Below are 9,828 nucleotides of genomic sequence, written 5' to 3' on the forward strand. Positions count from 1 at the left end.
TACCTCACCGGTCACCGCTACTCTTATTTTATTAAAAAAATTCTTACGTAAACAGAACAGAACAGAACAAGACAAGACAAAAGCTTCTGTTTCTCGCCCCCTCGCTCACTCTCTCTTGCTCCAAAGTTTTATTGATGTAGCAGAGAGAAGAGAAGAGAACACTAAGAAAGGTTTCTTAAAAACAATCCATGGATTTGCAAAAACTGTGCCTTGTGATCACTGTCACAGCTGTGATTTCACTGGTGTGTTACCCATCTTCAGTTACCGCAGGAGATATAGTTCATGATGATAATTTAGCCCCAAAAAAGCCAGGCTGCGAAAATGACTTCGTTTTGGTAACTTCTAAGTGCTGGGTTTTTTTACATCGACCCAGTTTTTTTGTTTTGATGGTTTCTCAACTGGATTTTGAGTATTTTCTCTGATGGTTTCTTGGATTTTTGTATTTTGTGTGTGTATTTTATGGTCTTGTTGTAGCTTCAAATTCTATGAATGGTTGTTTTAAGAGTTTTTCAACTTGATTGTATGTTTTAATGCCCCTTTTTTCTTGTATCTGTTTTACAATTTTGTGCGATTTGGAGCTAGTAATGTGATCCATCAAAAGTTGGAGTTTCTAAATCTGTGATCTTGTTTAGGTTTTGGTTCTGTGTATTTAGATTTGGTGCTGATTTGCCTTGTTGGGTTGAATTAGGTTTCCATGTTTTAGAAACTTTAAAGGTTATAGGAGGTAGTTTTGAAGATGGTTTCTTTACTTCTTATGACCATAATTTAGTGCGGGTCCATTTCTATCTTTTTGGTTCTCTTTTGGGTTTCTTAGGTTAATATCAAATATGCATAACTGCATAAATTATGCGCTTTGATTGGGAAAGACATTTAATGTTGTCAGTGCCACGCTTGCTTTGATTTAGTGCATACCTTTGAAGCCTACCACTTCTTATCTGGTTTTATAGGAAAGTTACATTCACCAGATTTTATAGGGTCTGTCTTCTTTCTTGCTTGGAAATTGTACTTTAGTCTGCTCTGGACTCAGATTGTGTTCATAATATTTATCTGCTAACTTTGTGGATGGTTTTTGTTAGGTAAAAGTTCAAACTTGGGTCGATGGAGTTGAGGATGCTGAATTTGTTGGTGTGGGTGCTAGATTTGGCACTACCATTGTGTCAAAAGAGAAAAATGCAAACCAAATTCGCCTCACACTTTCAGACCCTCTAGATTGTTGTAGTGCACCTAAGCATAAGGTTTTTCCTTCAGGACACTATATATGCTCTAGATATTTGCACATAGCTGTGTACTTCAGTTATATCTTGTGGACGTTTACTGAAGTTGATGTTCTTCAATTTGTTAGCTTGATGGAGATGTCATCATGGTTCACCGAGGTCATTGCAAGTTCACTACCAAAGCAAATAATGCTGAGGCTGCTGGTGCTTCAGCCTTGCTCATTATAAATAACCAAAAAGGTAACCAGCATATCTGCTGCTACATTTGATGCGTTTAGTAATCAGTAGAGATCTCAATGTGAGATCTTTGTAAGCAACGATAATGGTCTTGCTGTGCTACCTCGCATTAAACTCTTCAACTCAATTAAAATTAAACCTAACTAATTCTTGATGCTAACTGGCTTGGGCTGGGCATATGAATCTTTTTCCATTATTCTGCCCATTCCCTTCTCCATCTGCACCTTTTCATTTTAGCCACACCTGTTTTACAAATATTTTGTTTTGTTAATGCCCAATGTCCTATAAATCTGCCATTTTTAAGAGGTATGTTAGGATTGCATGTAGAAATTCTTGAACTCCTTCCTTGAACTCACCATTGAAATTCTTCCTTGAAATCTTTCTTTAACCACATCATTCTTTTAATCTTTGTGGACATGGATGAATAACTGATCTTGAATTTATCTTCATCTTGCTTACACAAATGCTAACTTGGGCAAACAACCTATATAATGTACTTTACTCTCAATTTCTACCACTTTGTCTTATCTTGCATGGAACTTGTTTCCCTTTTCTGCAGAACTTTACAAGATGGTCTGTGAGCCTGATGAAACTGATCTGGATATACACATACCTGCTGTTATGCTTCCACAAGATGCAGGTTCAAGCTTGGAAAAAATGCTGCTAACTAATTCATCTGGTAAGATCTTCCATATTCCACATGTTGTGAGATAACATGCAAATCCATTTGTTAACTTGACCTTGCCTGCATTTGGATTTCACATTTTTCTGAAGATGATGATTGTCCATTTGTTTAGGCGATGACAACTTGCTGCTTTGATGTACTGCATACATTTATCGGGTAGTTTCCTTCTTGTGGGACAGTTGTTTAAAAATATTTCCCTGTTTGCAGTGTCTGTGCAGCTTTACTCTCCAAGGCGACCATTAGTTGATATTGCTGAAGTCTTTTTGTGGTTGATGGCAGTCGGTACCATCTTGTGCGCCTCTTATTGGTCTGCATGGAGTGCCAGAGAAGCAGCTATTGAACAAGACAAGCTATTGAAGGTGATCTTTTGACAATAATTGTAAAATAGCATCAACTTAGTGCTTTCTTTCCGGAACTGGTATTCTTATCATTACAACTTTTATATACACTCTGATTCATGACCGTCAACTTCATGTAGGATGCTGTGGATGAAATTCCAAATGAAAAGGCTGTGGGTTTTAGTACTGTTGTAGACATTAATACAACGTCAGCTGTTCTGTTTGTTGTCATTGCTTCATGCTTCTTGGTCATACTTTACAAACTCATGTCATATTGGTTCATAGAGCTTTTGGTGGTCCTCTTCTGCATAGGTGGTGTGGAGGTATGACTTTTCCTGTTTCACAATGAAATCATGATGGAATGTGGTGCCGGGAGCAAATACTTAAAGCATTTATATGCACATGTTACAAGTAGTGATTGTTATGCAAACTGCGATCAAACTATTTGACACATGAACATCCTGATTGTTATGTTTTCCATCATTTCCCCTTTCTGTTTGCTTGGATCAATTTTAATTATGTAGTTTTATGCATCTGCAGGGATTGCAAACTTGCCTGGTCGCTTTGTTGTCAAGGTATATTAATCAATCTCTTATTGATATGTGACTTAACTTTACTGAGATTTTTGCTTTTAACTCCTTGCTAGCCACATTCCATGTTTGAGTTGTTCATAATGATTCTTTTATCTTTGATTTGGGGAACTTTGGTTAAAGTTCCCATTCGTCAGTAAGTTGCCATGAAAGTAGTATGGTAGTGAAAATTGCACGCTCCTTCTAAGGAAAGTTCATTAACTCATCTTGTGATTCCAATTCAGTGCAACAAGTGTTAATGTATCAAATGCAGCTATTATGTATTTGAAGGTTCTGCCTGGGAGTTTTTATGAAGCTGGTTACCCATGGATGCTTGTTATCACTTGAGTATTTTCTGCCAGTTCAGTGGTCAAGAACTAAAGTTACAATAATTGTACAGGTGGTTCAAGCATGCTGGAGAATCATACATTAAGGTGCCATTCTTTGGACCTCTCTCTTACCTAACTTTGGCTGTTGCTCCATTCTGCATAGCATTTGCAGTTGTTTGGGCTGTGTATCGCACTGTTTCCTTTGCCTGGATAGGTCAAGATATACTGGTAAGGATACCTTCACTTCTTTTTTTCCTTATTGGTTGATGTTTCTGCAACTTTTAATTTCCAGTTATCAAGATGATAGAACATCATCTCTCTGATTTCTGTTTTGGTTGTTCCATCTGCTATATTTTTCATTCCAACACTAATGATTATTGACTCCAAAATGAAATGAATATTACGAAGCATACATTATAGCCCTTTACCATCTCTCTTATATATATATCTTTTTTTGGGAAGTTGTTAGACAAGACTGATGGGGCAATTTAGCTAATAATCCTTCTCATTTATTTGTTCTTAAATCAGGGAATTGCACTGATAATCACCGTTCTGCAAATTGTCCATGTGCCTAATCTCAAGGTAATGTTCTTAGATAGACAGGCAAATAAGTAGAAGTTATTGCAATGGTTATGGCCCCACCAAGGTGGATGTGAGGAAGAATTGTTCCTTGTGATTGCAAGTTCAAAATTTTTGCCATCGCACCAAGTAACGGGCCTGCACAGACTGCTCCTTAGATTCTTTCTTTAATCCGACTCATCAGTTTTTTCCTTTCTTAATTGCTCTTGGGCCTAGTATGTGTCCAGTGGATTTCCTTTCTAAATAGGCAATCATTGGCTGTTTTTTAAGTCAAAGAGCTCTAGCAATGACCCTTTTTTTCTTTGTTTCAGTGTTGCTCTGCACATGCTCACATGATTTCTTCTGTCAAGTCACAGAATTTATTTTGGTTGCATTTGTGATAGTATCATTCAAATTTCCTTTAATTCCATACAAAGATGCAATCCTTTTATTTGATCAACTGTGCTCGTGGTCTAGTTTTACCAGGTTTAGTATCACTTGGCATCAATTTAGATAGAGCAGATTTGAGGACTATGAATATTTCTGGTAACTCAGTGGTTTTTCTTCTGAAATGAATTACATATGTTTTGTAAATCAGGTGGGTACAGTTCTTCTCAGTTGTGCGTTCTTGTATGACATCTTTTGGGTGTTTGTTTCTAAGAAGGTGTTCCATGAAAGCGTCATGATTGTGGTAAGTAATCCTGCTAATTTTACCATTTATCATGCATAACTTTTGGTTTTGACTTTTGAATATCAATGCATTCGCTTGCTGAAGCATAACTTGGTTGATTGTATGTTTTTCCTTAGGTGGCTCGTGGTGATAGAAGTGGAGAGGATGGAATACCGATGCTGTTAAAGATCCCACGCTTGTTTGATCCTTGGGGTGGTTACAGCATCATAGGATTTGGTGACATCCTTTTACCCGGATTGCTGATAGCATTTTCCCTCAGGTTTACACTTCACTCAGTGATCCTCTGGCATGTATTTGCAGGAAGTATATTCTTAACCTGCATCTATTCTTGTAAGCTCAATATTTGCTAGCATTCTCTGGTGTTCCTTCCTCGTGTTTTCCTCCAGGTTAAGTTAATTTTTTATATTTATGTGATTATGAAATTCTTTTTCCAATTTTGATCACAGAATTGGCGACTGTACTTTCTTCTCGCAATATTTTTCTTCTTCCATTCTATTTCAAAGCTATGATGCTCACTTGAGCTCTAGCTCTCTAAGTTGTTATAAGAACACTTGCAACAGTAGTTCTAGCTCTCTAAAGTTTTAAGAATCTGTCATGTAAGGAAATAAAGTAAAGAAAATTGTACTCTTGGCTTTTTTAGAGGAGTGGAAAAACAATGACGCATGCTGCTCCACCTTTGGTCTTGAGCTTGTTTTTCATTCAGCAAGTTCTGATCACATGGACAGTTCATTCAACAAGATTTCTATGCTAAAAAATTGATCGCTCTTGCAGGTATGATTGGTTAGCAACTAAGAGTCTTCGAGCTGGGTACTTCCCATGGGCAATGCTTGCTTATGGACTAGGTATGGAATATTAAAAGCCATTCCCTTTCTCTGTTGGAACACTGTACTGTGTTTCCAAAATGAAAAGATAAAGAGGACTGTTGTGCTGTTCTTGTACTTTGGGATTTTTAAATTGCAATAATAATATTTTTACCGATTCCCCCTTGTAATCATTAAACGTGGCAGGTCTTCTCGTTACTTATGTGGCACTGAACTTGATGGATGGCCATGGGCAACCAGCACTGCTCTATATTGTCCCATTCACCCTTGGTAATTCTTTTTTACACAAGAAGAAAGGAAAACAACCTGAAAATGCAAGTTGGTTTAACATTTACTTCACCTTATGAAAAAATTCACACATTGATGCAGGAACTTTTCTGGCACTGGGGAAGAAAAGAGGGGATCTCAGAGTCTTATGGACCCAAGGAGAACCAGAAACACCATGTTCCCATGTCCGTCTCCAACATAGTGAAGAATTGGACTAGGAAAAATAAGACTCCTTGTGTAATTATATTTGTAGTATTTTGTAGTTTATTGCTCATCCACGGGGGAGCTGGTGGTGAAAAAGCAGCCAGTCAAGAATAACATAAAATTGAAATATTGTATCAAATCTTCAGGCCCTTCAGATCAACCTTGGGCTGACTATAAGTTAACATAACGAGAGTGCATTATTGTTCCAAGAAAACTCTCTTCTGTAGTCTGGCAGGTACCACAGAGACATCAGGGTGCTGCACGTTCATGGGAAAAGGTGAGGGCTAGGTGAAACTTCGTGGGAAAGCTTGTTGGTGTAAACATTGTTTCTCCTGAATGCTATTTATTGGTTGAAATTTACTCCATTGAGAGGAATGGTTTGAACAAGGACCTTGAGCTCCTGAAGTGATACTGTCTGGCCACTGGGAGACCAGGCTCCCTCTATGCGATGGACGGATGCCATGGAATCACACGGACAGAACCGTTTCACTTGTGCATGGCAACGATCCAAATCATTTCTCGTGTTTTAAAGTTCTCCAGGGTATTTGTGATAGTTTCTGTAGGAAGAATTAGATGGTTAACACCCTGAGATTTTCATTTTAGATTTGACCTTTGATGGGCAGGAGTTTTTAGAGACGGGAAGGGAAAAGCCTGTTAGACCTCCTATTAAATGATAATAAAAAAAAAAGACTGAAAATGTCTAATATAAGGTGTTATTGTGCTAAGAAGTCTTTAATTGCAGGTGAACAATGGAAGATTTTTGTGCGTGCGGGCAGCTCGATCGTTACTATAAAGCCTTTGATAAAAAAATAAAAAGACTATTAAACCTTGTAAATTCAATTTTATAAGAAACAGTTTGATATCTATGATGGTGTTATTGCAATAAATTTTACAAGTTACAAGTTAGTAGGCGATTCGTATTGCAAGTTAAGGCATCGGTGTTTTGTCTTTATTGAAGGCAAAAATCTTATATAAAGACATTTTATGACTTGTCCTTTCCATAATATAATAGTTCAATTGTTTATTTTTGAGCTTTACTTCATCTTTGCACCAAAATCCAACTTTAAAACACCATTCTTTTATTAATAAAATTCTCAAGTGTTTTTTATTTTGTTTTTGGATTTATAATCTTAATTTTTAATTTTTTTCAGGTTTTATTCTCACTCATTCTCTTAATTTGGATTTTTTTGTATTTTTTTTTAATTTTACTTTCCAATTCAAAGTTTGATGATATTTAAGGTTAAACCTTTAATGTTTTGATTTTAAATTTTGATTTTTAGTTCTTTTATCAAATTTTAATTTATCTTTAATTTCATTTTGAAACTATAATCTTGGTTTTTTTATTTTTTCAAATTTGATCTTCATCTTTATTTTTATTTTTTGGATTCTTTTGTTAATTTGATTTTTCTTTTTTGAATTTACTCTTCAATTCTAATATTTAAAGTTAGGCCCTTAATGTTTTAATTTTAAATTTTGATTCTTAACCCTTTTATTAAATTTTATTTTTGTTATTAATTTCATCATTGGATCCATAATATTGATTTTTTTATTTTTTTAATTTGGTTATTTTTTTTTATTTTGGATTGTTTTGTTAAATTGATTTTTTTTTACTTTGCCATTTAATTCAAAATTTTAGACTTTCCTCTCAATTTTCGAGAGTCGGACAAGTACTGAGTCACGTGTCATATGAGTTGACACGAGTTAACTTCAAGTCAAATGAACTTTTTTTATTTTATAAGAAAAAAAAGTAAAAGTGACATCATTTAAAAAAAAATAGCCAAGGAGTTTTAACTAAGTTTGTCACGGGTCAATCCGTGTTTTTTATCGTTTCACATCAAGTAAATTCTTACTAGATTTATTTTGAAACCCAACCCGTTCTAAGCTTCAGGTCATAGGTTAACTCACTATTTTATTTTCTATTGAGTTATCTTATTTATGTATTAATCTTACTCGTGAATTTGATCACCTCACTTGAATTTACTAGTTTTTTATTTATTTAGAATTTTTTTTTGTTTATTAATTTCATTTTTATATGTTTGGATTTTTAAAGATTGACAATCGTAAATTTGTTTTATAATGTCAAGTTGTGAATATTTTTCCAATCTTTAAAATACATTGAAAATACTTGAGCATCTCATTTTTACACTAAAGAAAATTCAGCCCACCCAGCAGCGACACCTATATATATATATATATATATATATATATATATATATATATATATATATATATATATATATGTTCAAGTATAAGATCTTTTCTAAGGTCCCATTGAGAGTTACGTACGTTACTAGATTCATAAAGATGGAGTGGACAAAATCTTTTCTTTTTTGTGCATTTGAAATCAGCGGTGGAGCCAAAAAAAAAATTAAATGAGGGGACAAATTATTAATAAATATTTAATATTATATATTATATAGATATGTGTTATAACATAGAAATTAATTTGAAATGTATGTACTAACTCATGTCAAGCAAAATTAATTTAAGAATATTTTTAAAATGAAAAAACTTACATTATAATTATTTTTTTCAAATTTTCATATTTTAAAACTGCTTTATAATGACTTCATTCTTAATTTCATTAAAGATATTCTTTCTTAATATATATAATTAAACTTTCTTTCATCTATTTCTAAATTTTTTAGGGACCAATAAAATTATTGACAACAATTCTTTGTTGACTTGTTGTTTTATACAAGTGAGTTAAATATAGATATTAATATATTTTTAAATTTTTTTTATTGTATCCCTAATTTTTTGAGTTGTTTAGTATTTTATTTTTAATCACTAGTAAGTTGTTGATCATCATTTTTTATATGAAATTCATAACAAAATATATATTAATTTATTAAAACTTATTTCAATTCATATACATATACATATAATATTATCCATACACATATTAATTTACATAACTAATTATTAAAAAATAAAACTAAAATTAGACAATAAAATAAATAGAAAAAAATGAAGAAAACTCATCTAAAACATAAAGTATAAAGCATAAAAGGTTACTTACTTAACTAATTAATAGTTTTGGATTTGAAGAGAAATTTTATAGAAGAAAAAGAGACAGAAACAATAATTCAAAAAAAAAAAGCTTGGATCAATTAGTTATTAATAAAAAAAATATTAAAAAAAAAAGAATTAAGGGGGCAATTGCCCCCTTAATTCCCATTGTGGCTCCGCCACTATTTGAAATGGAGTCTTTAATTGGATCATCACATGCTTTGTGTTGATTTTTTTCAGGAATCAACACTCGGTACAAATTATTTGAATCTTCTTGATATTGTTACAAATATATTAAGTTGTACTTCGCCAACTTAACTTCTAGAATCTTTAAAACTGTTTGATGTTTTTTCAACAATTTCCTTGGACTTCCCGGCCCGACATTGTTAGATGGTGCTGCCGATATATAGTTTTTATTAATTATTATTCTTAATTCTTCATAAAACTGTTAGTTAGAGATCCCGACAGTTTTTCTTGGATCTATTTAAAATTATTGGTGTTATTACAGTAGATTATAATATATTAGAGACCTAAAATATTAGCTGACGACGTAGTACAACCTAAAGCACAAGTATCTCGCCTTTTTTATAAAGGAAAAATCCATGCTCTCTGTGATAGGCAAAGGGCTACTATATAATCGGCATAGTAAAAACTAACACTCTGTGAACTTTCTTCTCCATGACTGTTCATTATTAGACTCTACTTCATCTCTGAACAGGTGAAATAGCCCAAAACTCCACCACCAGATCAACACCCTCTTCGACCAGTCAAATTCCAAAACGTTAATATATATATATATATATATATATATATATATATATATATAGTGCCCGCGCAATGAAGTTTTCTAAACGTATGGTTTCAAAAGTTGACGAGGCATGGTTTTTTATTGAGAAAAATGTA

General features: G+C 33.4%; 1 protein-coding gene across 2 annotated transcripts; it reads left to right on the top strand.

The window, feature by feature from the left end:
* On the top strand, window positions 1-6,127 carry LOC133701671 (signal peptide peptidase-like 2). Of its 2 annotated transcripts, XM_062125687.1 has the most exons (14): window positions 9-335; window positions 1,077-1,235; window positions 1,343-1,454; window positions 2,011-2,130; window positions 2,344-2,495; window positions 2,615-2,797; window positions 3,015-3,049; window positions 3,444-3,600; window positions 3,901-3,954; window positions 4,529-4,621; window positions 4,738-4,880; window positions 5,393-5,463; window positions 5,629-5,712; window positions 5,812-6,127. In XM_062125687.1, exons 1-14 carry the CDS (start codon window positions 189-191, stop codon window positions 5,925-5,927), a joined length of 1,626 nt encoding a protein of 541 aa, XP_061981671.1. In that variant the 5' UTR covers window positions 9-188; the 3' UTR covers window positions 5,928-6,127. The 2 variants fall into 2 exon arrangements, with proteins under 2 accessions (XP_061981672.1, XP_061981671.1); XM_062125688.1 differs by lacking the exons at window positions 5,629-5,712; window positions 5,812-6,127 and having other exon boundaries at window positions 1-335; window positions 4,738-5,007; window positions 5,393-5,461.
* The last annotated feature ends 3,701 nt before the right edge of the window (window positions 6,128-9,828 follow it).

Source organism: Populus nigra, chromosome 8 (genome assembly GCF_951802175.1).
Source record: "Populus nigra chromosome 8, ddPopNigr1.1, whole genome shotgun sequence".
Classification (NCBI taxonomy): domain Eukaryota; kingdom Viridiplantae; phylum Streptophyta; class Magnoliopsida; order Malpighiales; family Salicaceae; genus Populus; species Populus nigra.

What these genes read in the sequence shown, in the direction of transcription:
- LOC133701671 (XM_062125687.1), top strand. Translation starts at nt 189, where the DNA reads ATGGATTTGCAAAAACTGTGCCTTGTGATCACTGTCACAGCTGTGATT. An exon ending in GCGAAAATGACTTCGTTTTG is followed by an intron (nt 336 to 1,076) that starts GTAACTTCTAAG and finishes GGTTTTTGTTAG; the next exon opens with GTAAAAGTTCAAACTTGGGT. An exon ending in GGATAGGTCAAGATATACTG is followed by an intron (nt 3,601 to 3,900) that starts GTAAGGATACCT and finishes TTCTTAAATCAG; the next exon opens with GGAATTGCACTGATAATCAC.